Source organism: Daphnia magna, linkage group LG3 (genome assembly GCF_020631705.1).
Source record: "Daphnia magna isolate NIES linkage group LG3, ASM2063170v1.1, whole genome shotgun sequence".
In the NCBI taxonomy this organism is placed as follows: domain Eukaryota; kingdom Metazoa; phylum Arthropoda; class Branchiopoda; order Diplostraca; family Daphniidae; genus Daphnia; species Daphnia magna.
In genome coordinates, this window is record NC_059184.1 from 3,011,273 (window position 1) to 3,025,484 (window position 14,212).

The 14,212-nt window shown below is 40.2% G+C and overlaps 3 protein-coding genes across 4 annotated transcripts in view; 1 reads left to right on the top strand and 2 right to left on the bottom strand.

The window, feature by feature from the left end:
• LOC116918957 (peroxisome biogenesis factor 1) overlaps nt 1-10,273 on the bottom strand; it is an 85,488-nt gene extending 75,215 nt beyond the window's left edge. The window contains 20 exon segments of the mRNA XM_045171104.1: nt 4,260-4,435; nt 4,617-4,728; nt 5,329-5,491; nt 5,613-5,802; nt 6,670-6,729; nt 6,898-6,908; nt 6,910-6,963; nt 7,032-7,166; nt 7,224-7,408; nt 7,519-7,681; nt 7,778-7,940; nt 8,020-8,182; nt 8,240-8,347; nt 8,410-8,528; nt 8,590-8,906; nt 8,983-9,530; nt 9,590-9,663; nt 9,720-9,760; nt 9,824-10,057; nt 10,116-10,273. Coding sequence (XP_045027039.1) covers nt 4,363-4,435; nt 4,617-4,728; nt 5,329-5,491; nt 5,613-5,802; nt 6,670-6,729; nt 6,898-6,908; nt 6,910-6,963; nt 7,032-7,166; nt 7,224-7,408; nt 7,519-7,681; nt 7,778-7,940; nt 8,020-8,182; nt 8,240-8,347; nt 8,410-8,528; nt 8,590-8,906; nt 8,983-9,530; nt 9,590-9,663; nt 9,720-9,760; nt 9,824-10,057; nt 10,116-10,199 — 2,997 coding nt within the window. The 5' untranslated portion in view covers nt 10,200-10,273 and the 3' untranslated portion in view covers nt 4,260-4,362.
• A 213-nt stretch (nt 10,274-10,486) lies between these two features.
• On the top strand, nt 10,487-13,089 carry LOC116918961. 2 transcript variants are annotated; one of them, XM_045171106.1, is made up of 10 exons: nt 10,487-10,765; nt 10,828-10,945; nt 11,028-11,236; nt 11,303-11,339; nt 11,413-11,559; nt 11,621-11,972; nt 12,059-12,138; nt 12,208-12,245; nt 12,305-12,518; nt 12,584-13,089. In XM_045171106.1, the coding sequence occupies exons 1-10, from the start codon at nt 10,609-10,611 to the stop codon at nt 12,915-12,917; spliced, it is 1,686 nt and encodes a 561-aa protein (XP_045027041.1). In that variant the 5' UTR covers nt 10,487-10,608; the 3' UTR covers nt 12,918-13,089. The 2 variants fall into 2 exon arrangements, with proteins under 2 accessions (XP_045027041.1, XP_032780674.2); XM_032924783.2 differs by having other exon boundaries at nt 10,488-10,765; nt 12,044-12,138.
• Nucleotides 13,090-13,115: 26 nt separating this feature from the next.
• LOC116918969 lies at nt 13,116-14,137 on the bottom strand. The gene is made up of 2 exons (XM_032924789.2): nt 13,767-14,137; nt 13,116-13,684 (listed from the first exon to the last, which is right to left on the bottom strand). The coding sequence occupies exons 1-2, from the start codon at nt 13,803-13,805 to the stop codon at nt 13,202-13,204; spliced, it is 522 nt and encodes a 173-aa protein (XP_032780680.2). The 5' UTR covers nt 13,806-14,137; the 3' UTR covers nt 13,116-13,201.
• Nucleotides 14,138-14,212: the final 75 nt, after the last annotated feature.

Genomic DNA, 14,212 nt, shown 5'->3' on the forward strand with positions numbered 1-14,212 from the left:
TAACTTTGGCTTCGACACAGAGACTTTTGTGTGAGTGTGACAGACCAGCAATGCGCTACACTACACGAATAGTAGTAGGCTATATGTATGTGCACGTAAATGGGCGCAGAGGCAGCGCCTTTCATACAGTTCAACGCCGCTCAATCGCTCGCCCCACCGCAGACAAGTAAAGAAAAGAAAGGGACAACACCCCGGGCCCCTGCAATAGCGCTCGCGAAGGAGTGTACAAGAATAACACTATAGAGGCCTGCCTTGTAGATTACATTGTGTGTAACCCGATTGCCAGACACAAACACAAAACAGCGAAAAAGAATAGGCGCTACGAAGGGAGAAAGGGGACAACAAACAAAACATAAAAAAACGGATAAAAAGACAGAATGGGTCGGTCATCAAAAAGGCTCGACTTGTACGATACAGCGAGCAACAACACGATCCACTGTGTCCACAATACGTTGATCCACTGTTTATGCAATAGCGGTGTAGATTGACCCGACTGACCACCCACCCTGGCCCTATATCGTCGAGCTAGAAAACAAACATCTGAGGTGTGTGTGTGTGTGTGTGTGTGTCCCATTTTCTATGAACCAGCCACAGCGTTCGCCCTTCTTCACCCAACCTCTTTGTGTGATGAATACACTAGCCTCTTGGCAAAACAAAAAGAGCGAAAAAAACACAAAAACAAAACAAACAGGTGTGAGGGAACAGAAAGTACAACTTCAAGCACAAAATTCTCTGCCATTATTAAATGAACGAATCGATGAAAAACGAACCGCCCCCAAAGATAAAAAGCCACACGCGTTGTAATCAAATAAATCAAGAAAATCTAACGCAAAAAAAAAAAAAAGAAAAGAAAAATTGGAAATGCTTTTATGGCGGGCAAGAAAGTTGGTGTCGACGCCGGCGACGCCGCTACGCAATTCTCCTCTCTGTGCGCGCACTGCACTCATCGGCCCAGTTAGTCGACTATTGTGCGGCCAATGAATGGGCTTTCATTGGCAGCCAATTATCCCCCTCCCTTACCCTCACACGTACGATAACACGTCGTCGGCATCATCACCTCGACGCTCCTATACACGGACACAACCCAACGGCCAAAAAAAAAAAAAAAAAAAGAGAGAGAGACGGCCCAGCCGAAAATGATGGTTTATTCAGAACACACACAGTGCTGGAAAAACGCCGCGAATCAAAGGGGGAAAAGATAGTCTATACACCATCCAATATGGTACGCACACGCATCAAGGCAAAAAGGGATTTGAAAGGGAAAATTGAAGGGAAATAGAATAAAAAAAGGCCAGAGGAAATGCCATGACACAGGAGCAGATACCGTACGTTTCCCGTCACGTTTTTTTTTCTCTCCCTCCGTAGAAATATGTCTTTACTCAGTGGACCATATTCGTACATGAAAACAATAAAAACCGAGGGAATGAATTGGCGGATAATTCCAACGAATTTTTCTGACCGTACATAACCCGATGCAAAATTCCTTTTTTTTGTGTGTGTGCAAAGAAACCATGACCACAAGGAAGAAGAAAATTCAACTGCTTGCAGGAAAATGTTGGGACAAGCATTGGTTATGCCACGGAGGAGAGCATCCAGTTTCACGTGGAACTGTCGTTCAACATTTAGCAAGTTAACTTTGTGAAATCACAAGTTTTGAAGTTCGACGAGGACGAATACAAGATGGCAATCAACGTTTTAAAGACATACGGTTCATCGATTTGGATTCGCTTCCCCCCAGCAAATCAACTTTCTTAGAAAAAAAAAAACCTTGCCAGTTCGAAACGATTTTCCCAGTTTACATATGAGACAAAATGGGAAAAGAGAAAACGAACAAAAAAATAAAAAAAGTCAATAGGATCGAGAAGGAGCGATTGTAATTGAATTGTCCGGCAACTGTGGATTTCAATCTCCACGATAACAGTAGGGGAAAGAAAAAAGTGAGGCGACATCATGCACCGACGCCTACCATTTGCTTTCTTTCCATCCGCACGAGTGCTAACACAAGGGCCGTTATCCACCCCCGACGGGGATAACAGACACACGTCTGCCAACCGGTTAACACCAAACCGTTCATCCCCTTTATTTGCAATCAAAAAAGTTAAAAAAAAAAAAAAAAAAAAAAACCTATTGGCGGAAAACTCATGGCGGTTTCGTGCCAAAGGCATTTAACAAAAAAAAACCCAACCCCCCAACCCCGGGGGGGGCAAAACCCCCCCCCCCCCCCCCCCCCCCCCCCCCCCCCCCCCCCCAAATATTTTTATTTTAAAAAAAAAAAAAAAAAAAAAAAAAAAAAAAAAAAAAAAAAAAAACAAAACAAAAAACAACATCTAGTGACCTAAAAGAGCGGAATTCAAAGTGATAATCAATTTCGCATCCTCAAAAAGAGGCAAATGAAAGACAGGGGAAAGATCCGATCGTTCTAGGTGTTTCAAATCTTCGTTCATTTTCACGGCCGGCCTGACATCGAACGAAGCCGGTCATGCGTTCAACGGACTAAACAAGAAAAAATGGATTCGAAGGCTCGGTTGGCGTCAATGGTACTTGAAAACGCCTCTACGTAGCGCCGTGCCAATCGTTGAACTCTTAAACAGAAACCCTGTTATCTTCAGGTCCCATCAAAACGCAATTTTCAAAAAGTCATTTATGGCCATTGAATCGTTACAATTGAAGTCGCATTCAACGCTTTCGAGCAGAAGTTGACATCAATCAACGCAACAGAAAAAAAAAAGAAAAAAAAAGACGATTGATTCCAAGTTGCCTAGAGCCGTTGATCGGACGCGTTGGCGGTTAGTAGACTGTTCCGGTAGCAAAAATCACAAAGCGGATAAAAAAAAAATAAATAATACAGAAAAGAAAGAAAAGAAAAACCCCTTGACGGATCAACAAGCGCCGACTTTGTAGGAGAGAAAGAAAAAAAATAAAAAGCGACAAAACAAGGCGGCCAACTGACATAACTAGTTGTGACAGAAAGCAACAACAAAAAAGAGGGAGACCGACAGAATACGGCAACGAGAAAATGAATCAACGAGAGATGGGGAAGAATCAGCTACTATCTTGTCGATCTTCTTATTCTCTCTTTCTTTCTTTCTTCCTTCTTCCTATTCCTATCGCTAGCTATTCTCTCCTGTCGCCTACCAGCAGTTCCGGTAGCTGCCGCGCGCGCGGCTGGAGTGGGCTTTTCATTTCCGGCAAGAAGACGACGTCGTCGTCGACGGTTGCCTCAAATGTACCAACTGAATGGGTAGCATCAACAACAACAACAAAAAAGGAAGGAGAAGTTCGAGCACGGTGGGCTCCACAAAAGAAGGCAAAGAAAAACAGTATATATATCAAGCGGCTATCGTCTCGCATCGGCTGGAATAATAACAATAATAGTAATAATAACGCAACAAAAAGGAGGATCGGCTTATTTCTCTATTCCATTTACTCAAAAAATAAAATCAAATAAAAATATAAAAAAAAAAAAAAAAACAGAGTAAAAGGAATAGAAATAAATGCGCGCAGTTTAGTAGTATATCGCCTGTCACAGTCGCAGAACTGATGGGGGAAAAGCAGAAAGAGAATGACACACACAAAAAAAAAAAAACTATCATCTCTTTTACGACACGGTTGCCACTGTCTTGTTGATAAACTTCACAAGAGTTCAAAACCCGATCCAGTCTAAACCTCCTTTGTTGCCTCTTATTCCAACTCCGTGTTTAAAAGTCAATCCGATGGCGAAACAGCGGAAAAAGTCGACGACTTGTGTCGGTTTTGCTAACAAAATCCGAGCATTCAGAGCATCCGAACGAAGTTCTAATCTTCTTAGTCTCCCATTTTCCCTCCCTTTTTTTTTTTTTTTTAGGGGGTCGTTATTAAATCGCTTATCAGTTACCGACTGTCTGCACACACATGCACGTAAAAGAAGGGACGGGCTTCGCCCCAACGTTCCCCTCTCCCTTCCGCTGGAGGTTTTCACTCATCTATTTATTGTGTATATTGAATTGAATATAACACAACGAAAGAAATAAATAAAAAAAAAAAAAACTAAAATAAAAAAAGGCGAACAAACACCATCTCGTCGGGTGTTCTTATTTCACGCGTGACAGCTATACTACCCCCCACCCTTTCTTCCTCGACTGGCATTCATTGAGAGAACGTCAGTACACGATAAGATCCGCCGGAATTTTTTCGATTTTTTCCCTCCCATCGGTAAGAAGATGGAAGGATTTCTCTTTTCCGGAAAAAAAAGAAAGAAAAAGAATGGAAAATGTGCCTACCTTGTATGTGAAGTCGTCCCACGTCGCTCCAAGACGTTTCCACGTAGAATGATGCAGATTGCCTTCTTCCTCCTCCTTGGCCCGCCGTCCTCTTTTTTTCTTTTTAAGCCAGCGTGACCCGGGCGGGACCCGGCTCATCGGTCGTACCGCTGTGTCCAGCATCAAAATTCTCGTAACTGCACAAAAAAAAAAAAAATGAAAAATCAAATAAGAAGAAAGAAGGAAAAAACATAAATCAGAAATATGTCGTGTTACTGAATTTAACTCCTTTCTTCTATCTAGTCGCTTTATTTTGTTGGACAACAAGTCAGAAAAAGAAGTATGGGATATATAGACAAGTAAACAAATGTAACTTACATTCGATCGTAGCGCTGCCGCTCCGAAGCCGAGACCGATGGCCGGGTCTCCCGTAGAGCGTTCATAAGCAACTGATGAGTGATACGTATTGGAGAAGGTTCGTTGTTGTCACCTAAAGCCAAAGCATACAATAAAGAAACATACATACACAATCTGATAAAGGATTCGGCAACCTACAAACAAGGCTCGTTATAGCCTTTCCCTTATTTCCTGCCGAAAATTGTCGATGAATAAAAATATCCAATGAACCAATGAATAATCCTAGCAATTTGTTAACCCTCTTATCGCGACATTCTGGACACCCACTAAATATGCGACTATATGTCAAGCCTTCGAGCACGAATGTCCCCGCAAGCGACGTCACGCAATTCCAAAAAAAAAAGGCAGAAAAGAAACCGAATTCTATGACTGGAAGAGCAAACGGGAACCATAAATCTTGATCAGTTACGTTGGAGAAAAGAAGAATAAGAATTAAAAGGAAGGAATAAATAAAGTCTCATCCATACATCTTTTCGAGACTCTCTTGCTGCTGTTTTTTCCCTGTAGCTTCTCATCAGAAATCTAAACTCGGTACTCATACAATATTCATAATCTACAAAATAAAATATAAAAAATGAAGAATTTTCTCTTTACTAGGCTCGATAGGTTTTTCTTCCAATAGATTTCTTTACGGCTCGATTGATTCAGTCAGACTGATTGTTTGGGTTCTTACTTTGAGTCAGTTGATGCACGGCCTTTAACTGGGCTGTATAAAGGACCGCCTGCAGGTCCGCGCCCGAATAATGTTCCGTCTCGAGCGCAATTTCATCCAATCGGACGTCGTCAGGTAGATGGAGTTTGGAGCTGAGCGCCTTCAAGATGTCTAACCTTTCATCCTGCAGGAAACGAAATACAAAAATTTTCAAGTACTTAAATCAAATTAAAAATAGAAGGGGGAAAAAGTACTATAAAAACATGTACACAAAAAACAAGACGAGAAGAAGCTTCGAAAAGTACCTTGTCCGGTAGAGGGCAACGGACTGAGACGTCGAAACGGCCCGGGCGAAGAAGGGCAGGGTCAATCAAGTCGGGTCTGGATGTGGCTGCCAGCACCCATAAACCTGCTTCTTGGCCCTCCACCCCATCCAATTCCGTAAGCAGCTGATTGACAACCCGATCCGTGACACCTGTGCTGTCATGACCTCTCCTGCAAAATTATGAAGATAAAGAAAAGTTTTCAAATGCGACGGCAAGCACAGACACATAGAGGAACAAAAATGAAAGGGAGAAAGAGTAGATGCGGGAATTATTATTTCAGAGAATGAAACTTTAGAGAGCTCCAAAAACCAAATAGGATTTGTGAGACATCAACAAACAAGAAAAAAAAGGGGGGAAACATTTTAGAAAATAAATAATATCCCCCCTCCCGCTGTGGCTTTTAAAAATAACACGAATAAACGATTGTGAAAATCAGAAAGGGAAAAAAAAAGGTATCCCCCTGCGTTTTCTTTTTACATCTGATAGCGGATACGGGAGAACACGCTGTAGAGTATGGTAAGGTGTTGGGACACTCAGCAGGCGGGCGATGTTGCATGCATCATCTTACATATGTGAACCTCGGTGTCGGTTAAAGCGGTGTCAATCCACAAAGGACCAACAAACATACATCTTTGTTAAAGACGGTCTCGTCCGAAATACAAATAAACAAGCCAAGCCTCAAACAGTGGAACCGAAAAGAAAGGGGAAAGAATACGAAAAAAGAAAAAAAAAGATGAGCCCGAAGTGAATGGGTGCTTAATGAGCAAGGCTTTGTGCTCGAATAACACACCGCCCGAACGTCACAATGACACCTTCTGATAAAAGCGGCGATGAAATATCACCATCACCTTCGACTTTCACCTATCCTACATGCTCTAGCCCATCCAAGTGACGTTCATTAATTCCGTGTGGCTGGTTCGCTTACACAGTACACTGCCACAACATGGCCGATGATTATAAAATGGTGTTTTCAAATGGCTCGTTTAAAATTCAAAGAGTGCATATTAAAAAATCATATAATGAAAGAACACGCTACCTGGGAGCAAGGCTGTCGAATTCGTCAAAAAACAGTATACACGGCTTGGCACTTCTGGCCCTGGAATACGAAATAGAACAAATAAGTATTAACAAATTAAATTGGCGAACACGAATTACTAGCTATGCGCTAATTATTGATCATACTGAGCAAAAGCTAAATTGTCTACCCCAATGAGTAGTGAATCTTTGTCAAGTATTTAGTAAAATGGTTTATGAATAGATTTACCGTCGGAAAGTGTTCACGAACAGATTCTTCACTAGCTCCGATATATTTGGACAGCAATTCTGGTCCCTGTTTGGAAGGGATATTTCATATTAAACTTTCATTTAGGAAAAAACAAAATTTGTGTTCATTCTCACTTTAATGCTGATAAAGTTGACTTCGCATTCAGTAGCAACGGCACGAGCCAACATTGTTTTACCGGTACCAGGGGCTCCATACAGAAGAAGAGCAGATCGTAGCCGGATTGGGCAATTGGCGAACAACTCTGGGTACTAAAACATGGCGGTTACAAGCAGCAATCCAAAAAGGTAAACAACCAATTTCCATACTTGAGTAGGCCATTTAAGAGTTTCAACTATTATTTTTTTCGCGTGGGTGAGACCCCCGACGTCGCTCCAGGCGACTCGGTTGTCTATCGAAGGCTTCAAATCAATGCCATGTAATCCGATAGGAACGTTGTCTTCCAATGCAAGTTCCAAATGCTTGGCTTTCACCAAAACTTCGCTTACAGAGCCTGTAACACGAATAACGGTTTAGATGGCAGCACTTAAGTATAATCTTTTAAATTTGTAATGTTCAAAGAAAATAACTGGATGGATCACAATAAAGTAAGTTTTTATTTACCTGCTTCAGATGCAGCAAGATGCATCGCTTTATCTATTAGGTGACGAACATCAATAGCCACGTATCCATCCATTCTGGAAACTGTAGTATTCAGGTTAATATCGTCCTCGATTTTCAAGCCATCCGTTTCCAACATTTTTCGCACCATCTCCAATCGCATGTCCTACGTCGTATAAAAGATTTAATGAGAAATTACGGCTCAGCTCTGTAGCAGAAGTGCTACAACAGAACATGCATTCAAGTAAGGCAAGACAATTACTTTAGTAAGAGGAGGGATGGACAACTCGCACGTGAAGAAATGATTCGATTCGTAGTTGTAAAGCCTAGGGTGCAGTGATTTTCCATTTATAGCTGTAGCAATGACCATGACCTGATTGAGAAGAGGAGCGCTCTTAACAAGTTCTAAGATCAAGGCGGCAAGTCTAAAATATCCGAGAAAAATCTGGTGTCAAGAAGACATGCTAGGAAAATGCAATCAACGAGAGAAAAAAGGAAGCTAACCTTCTGTAGTACCACGCTTCTCCGTTCAAAGTATCATCTTGATCGTTTTGTGGCGCACTCACTAAGAGATCAAGATCATCTAGCACCACGACCGAGGGTTCCCGGTCAAGTAGTTGTCGAAACATGATTTCCCAATCACGCTGGAGTGTTTCTGCTCTCTTTCCTTGATCAACAGGTTATTTTCCCTCAAAGTACTAATTTATAATAATCTCGCAAATACCTTTTAGTGATGAGCAATCAATCAAAACTGTGTGAACATAAAATGGTTGACTTTCTAGTTGATTGCAAAGAGTACGTGCAATACTAGTTCTTCCAGAGCCGCGTGGACCTGCAAATTCCAAAAACAAAGTTTAACCTCCAATAAAAAAATATTTACTGTCTCACTGATACCAGTTAGGAGCAAATTTCCATGGCGGCATCCCGTGCACGACGAGCACAAACTTTTATCAATGAGACCTAGTCCAGTTTTCAGGAAATTCATGGCTTCTTCGAGTATTCCGCTAACCCCACTGAAACGAAAGATCGGGCATGTAACAACTTTTTTGCTTAAGATATTATGTTATGACATACCCGAGTTGTATCGCGTGTTTTAAGGGCTTATGGAAATCAGTTTCCGGCAATTGCAAAAACTGAGGTGCATTCTTTAACCGTATACGTTTAACTTTCAGCTTCTCCAGAATCCTGGTTAACGAAGTTTCATCGATACGGCAGAACTTAGAATTTGGTCTTTTTGATTCAATTCCAATAAATATGCGATTTGTTTTCCCCTTCAGTAGGCAAGGGATATCCAAGTGCTGCCCGTGATTGAGAAGAAGGTTACATTTGTCCTTCGTAACCGATTGCAACCACATTTTGACATCTTTTTCCAGCTCTTTTAAATCGTAATCCTACAAAAGAATTTAACGATAAAGTTTAAGACACTTTATGAAATGTAAAAAAAACAAAAAAAACACGCGATATCACCTCAACAAACGTGTAAAAGCTGACATCTTCGCATCGATTAGGAAGATCATCAAGTTGAACCAGCACTTGAGTACGTTGTTTCACGTTTAAACTTAGCTGACGAATAACAGCCTCCGATAGATAAATGGCATTTGAATAGATCGGCCAGTTTTTACTACTCTCGACGAAATGTATAGTAAAATAAGAGATGCGCTCATGATTCTGAATGCTGCCTACGTAGTTCTGATTCTTCTCAAACATGCAACAATGAACATTTGATAGAAATGCCTGATAAGGTTGCATAACAATATCAGGATTCTCTGCTAGAGCTAATTTGAGGAAGGTGTCTTTTTCTTCAACTGGGAGTACTCTAAGTTCTAGAGCAGTGCTAGTTAATTTTTCAGGAGTTTTGGGAAAACGTTGGTTCAGCAGATTTAATAGAACAGATTTAAGCGAAGATAACTGATGATCAACAACTGGACCTATATGAGGTTGAGCTTTAGGTGGGCAGACATGGACTTCTGTGTCTGCAGCCAGTAGTGCAACAGGTTCTTTAGGCTCAAGTTCAACTGTTAGAAAGACAAATTTTAAGGGTAACATATAAAAAATAAAAAGCATCCAGTCATACTTATTTTTACAGATAGGCTTACAAAATCACTAAGCCATATGGGTATTTTTGCTCCAGACCAAACAACACGAACTCTAACAAGTGTTAGGGTAAGCACAAGGTATTTCACTATTATCTTTGAGTTACATACTTATTCAGAAGCTCAGACTGAATTTGATCCACATTCAGCTCCTACAAAAGATGCAAAACCTTTGACATTGACAACACAATTTTTTTCCTATACTAAACCATTACCAGTAGTTCCCAATCCTCTTCCACGCATGGTTCTGCTAGGACTGAAGATGCTATTGGAACATTTTTTGAAAAAATTTCAAAGGCTGTCTCCAAATCAGGAACCAGGCCATTTAATCTGGCGAACTGTGCACCGATAACCACATCTTCGTTCTCGGCAAGTCCATTTTCGCCTATGCATGTAGCATAAACAGGAGGTGCAGAAATATTGGACTGCTGGATTTTTATTGTTATAATCTAAAATCAACCAATATGTATTCTAGAACAATGAATAACATTCTCAAGTCTTAGTTACATTAGACAAGTTTACACCCCATTTTTGAGGTATTGTAATAAAACACGTTTTTCTGGAATCAGTATGCAAAGTAGCAACCCACATGTTAAGAACTCAGAAGTAAGAACCAACATTCGACGATTCGAACTTTGAACAGACAATCAGCTGTTTGTGATGATTATTTTTCCCTCATTTTTTAACAACGAAAAAATGTAAAATCAAGTATTTACGACAACGCATTGTAAAAAAAACTATTTTCTTTTTCACATTATTTTTTGAGATTATTGTGTTATTAAAATGAGCTACTGGTCAAGAAGATTTATATTTTATTGCAGTCTGTTGTAAATGGCAACGTTTAACTCGGGCGCCAGAATTTCAATGTGCAAGGTAAGGTAGAATCAGGCGCTCATTAAAAATACCATAGTGTTTCAAATGTTTTAGACGTAGAAACATTATAAAGGTTGATCGTATCGCTACACGTCGGAAGTGTGATAAAATCTTATACATAGAACCTATGTTAAATATGGACAGTGAGATTATTTATGAAGCTTTAGGTGAAGTTCTACCAATGGAAAAGAAGAAGGGCAGTAAAGAGTCTTTTGACGAAGGATTTGGAGCTCACGACGAGGAAAGTTTTTCAGATCAACCACCATTCAATCATTCCATGACTGGTAAAGGCTTAATGTTTTTCCAGTGTTTTCTTTTTTCATCGGATGGTTTTCTCTTTCACCAGATGAAGCTGTGGTGGAAAGTATCTTTAATTGCTGTGACAAGGCACAAACAGGATATGTTCGGGCTTCAGTCTTAGTTGATTTCCTTTTAAAATATGCCTCTGAGAGCCATGAAATAAGGTATTTTTGTTTTCTTAAGTGGTGTTATGGTATTATAGTATCCAATACCCTAATGTTCTATTGTTTTTTATTCTTTTTGTAGAGAAACCTTTCAACACATGCTGGTTGCACTTGACCCTTTTAATAGTAATCCAGAGGTTACAGTTGAAGATTTTCAATCTGCTCTCAAACTTTGTATCAACAAATTGACTTCTAAAACTGAAGACTCATCATTGATGTTGGATATCAGTGCGTGTAATAATAACCTGCAGTCTACCCAGCAGCATTCCATTTCTTCCCCATTCCGTGAATGTATGAGCAGTGTATGGTTAATGATGTTTATGATGATTCCATTATTTATATTTTATTGTTACTCAGCTGATTCCAGGGATTCATCCTCTTCAGAGCTACAATGGTATATAAGGATTAATGCAACCACAATTACTGAATGTTTGTCATTTGAACAATTCCTTCTACACCTTTATTAGTGCACTGGTTGATGTAAAAGAGCTTCAATTCCAGTATAACCGTCTTCAAAAACAGAACACTTTGTTGCAAGAGCAAATGGATGCAGTGGAAGAAAGCAATATCTCTCTGAAATCTGAGAATTCTTTGTTGAAAAACAAAATAAACAGGTAAAATATATTGGTTTGCAAATTAAGATTCTGTTTCAACTAAATGTTTAAACTGCATAAGAGTGGAACTAGCAGTGGCTGAAATTGGTCAACAATCTCAACTTTTGGAGGAAAACAACAGCCAACTTCAAGGCCGAGTAAAACAAATGAAAGATGATTTACAAAAGATGACAACGCAGTACGACGTGTGTCGAAGGGAACTCGAAGACAAAGTTCTAGAGTTAGAAACCATGCAACTAAATCGCACAAAAGGAGAAGAACGCTGTGAGCAGTTAATTGATGCTATTCGACACCTTGAAGAAACAATACGCGTGAAGGAGGAGGAATTGGAAGTCAAGGATAAGGAAATTCAGCGCATTTCACAGGATTTAATGGACCATCAGTTGTTATACGATCCAGTGTTATCTAATGAGGTACGTATTGAAAGCGACTACCTTTCAGAAAGATTCCGCTATTAAGGAATAAGATTATTGACTCGGTGTAGTTTGATCGCGTTAAGGGACAAGAAGCTGGGGAAAATCTAGCGGCGGAATTGCAGTCGTCTTTAGGCGATACCCCTTGGAAAAAACAGATGGGGAGGTGACTTGTTCTATTCACGATTAAGTGTAAGCTATTTGTTTGACTTGATAACCTTTGGGTCTGTTACAGTGTTGCAAAACCCGATTTCATTCATCCAGCTGCTTGGAGTAAGTTAAACTTCCTGATTTGAAACCCAATTACTCAAATGACACTGATAATACGTTAGATATCATGCTCAACGAGCCAGAGTATGAGGATGAGCCAGTGAACAGGAGTTCTTCTTTCGGTGATTTCCGAAGTACGAGCGCAGTAAAAGGAAATGAAATCTCCCATCAACAAGCTGGGGTCACCCGCAGCCAGGCAATATCTAGCCTAGTTAACTTGGAAACACAAAATATCAACACCGATCTCAACGAATTTGTTCATTCTACTCCCATCAGGTTTGTTTACGCTAAGGAAAAAATAATTATAAGTTTGCAAATTATATAACATTTTGTACGGTTAGTAAAATTGCACCGGCAGGCCCCGTCAGTGGGAATCGCGAACAACTGTCGGTCAAGAAGTCAAAGATATTGGAAGGGTTGGACGTTTTAAGATGTTGTCTTCGAATTCTCTTATATTGTGCTGCTGCAATGGCTTTTCTCGTTCTGGCCAGTGTGCTTATTTTATTGCTTCTGCTGTCCATGTCATCAACAGCCACTTACGGCTGCGGTGGCGTATCAACCATGTATCCACAACTGGGTTCCCCATACTACCCTTCAGCTTTCGTATCTAAGGTATTCGAAATTATTAAACCATACTGCAACATTGAATACCATTCTGGTTGCCCTCCCGTCTAGAACTCGCCCTATCCGCTTTTTCTTAGTCTTAACCTGCTAACCCTATTTTTCCCAGCTCACTGTCACCATTTTGTCTTCACGATGATTTATGATAGTTCTTCTCTTAATCCTATATAAATCGACTGTTTGAAAAACGTGAATTTCGGTCATATAAACAAACGACACAGCTTTATATCATAAGAATTGCACTTTAATTGCTAAAGGTGACATGTCAATATATTTTTACAAAGAGGGATACAATTTATGAACAGTTACCGAAGAAGGAGGATTTTCAAGGACATGTTTTACGCAAAATGGTTTGAAATACCTGTTGGTACAAAATTCCTAGAGACCTCAGAGGATAACATAGGGAATGTAGCAGCTTCGTTTGCCATTGGGAACACTGGTGCCACAAGGTAATCCCTCGTTACGTAAACGATTTGACCGGGCTGCTTGGTCGTTGTTTTGGCTCGTTTATGACTGTGCAGTTCATCTTTCATTTCCTCCAGCTTGTGTGCAGTTTTGTTGACAGACGCTGACATTTTCGTCTTGAAGGCATCCTTAGCCTCTTTAAAATGCTGCTTAGTGGCCAACAGCACATTCGCCGTTTTGTTGATTGAAAAAGACATTACGTCCATCAAGAACGTTTTAGTTTCCACTGCCTTTACTACCGTCGTGTTAAATTTTTGTTCGAGATCTTCTTTGAGGTCGGTTGACTTCTCTATCGCATTTTTATTTAGCACCATGCCATTGCAACTATCCAAGGTAATCAGCAGAATGCTTCCCAGCTATTGAGAACGAAAAGGATGGTTAATATTATGCACTGAAATGGAAGAACTGTAAATAAATTAAAACGCTGAAGGAACTTACGATAAAGAGGACTTGGAGAATTCGGTCCGATGAAGCCATGTTGTACGACTAAAGTTGATGGGTCTGCGTATTGGATGAAGTTCCTCAAGTCGATTGAAGTAGTCGAATGACGATCCAGTTTGTGTTCCCCGTGCATTTATACCTAAAAATTGAACTAGTGGGCGGGCCTTTCTGACCTTTCTGGGTCACATGCAGCCATTTGCTTATATTTTGGGATTACACTCGAGGTCATTACAACAGTTTGTCAACTGCAAACTCTTTAGGGATTCGTTTGTGTCTTTTGTTCATGTAAAATCTGAAGGTCCTCATCAAATTTCGACCTTCAATTGTAAACCCAAGAGAATGAAGAGCCGCTTGTTCTCGAATTTACGACTTATAGCCATCAAGAAGAAAAAGGTTTCTGTGATGAATTCACTTGATAATCTAAGTAAATTTAAAACCTAGAT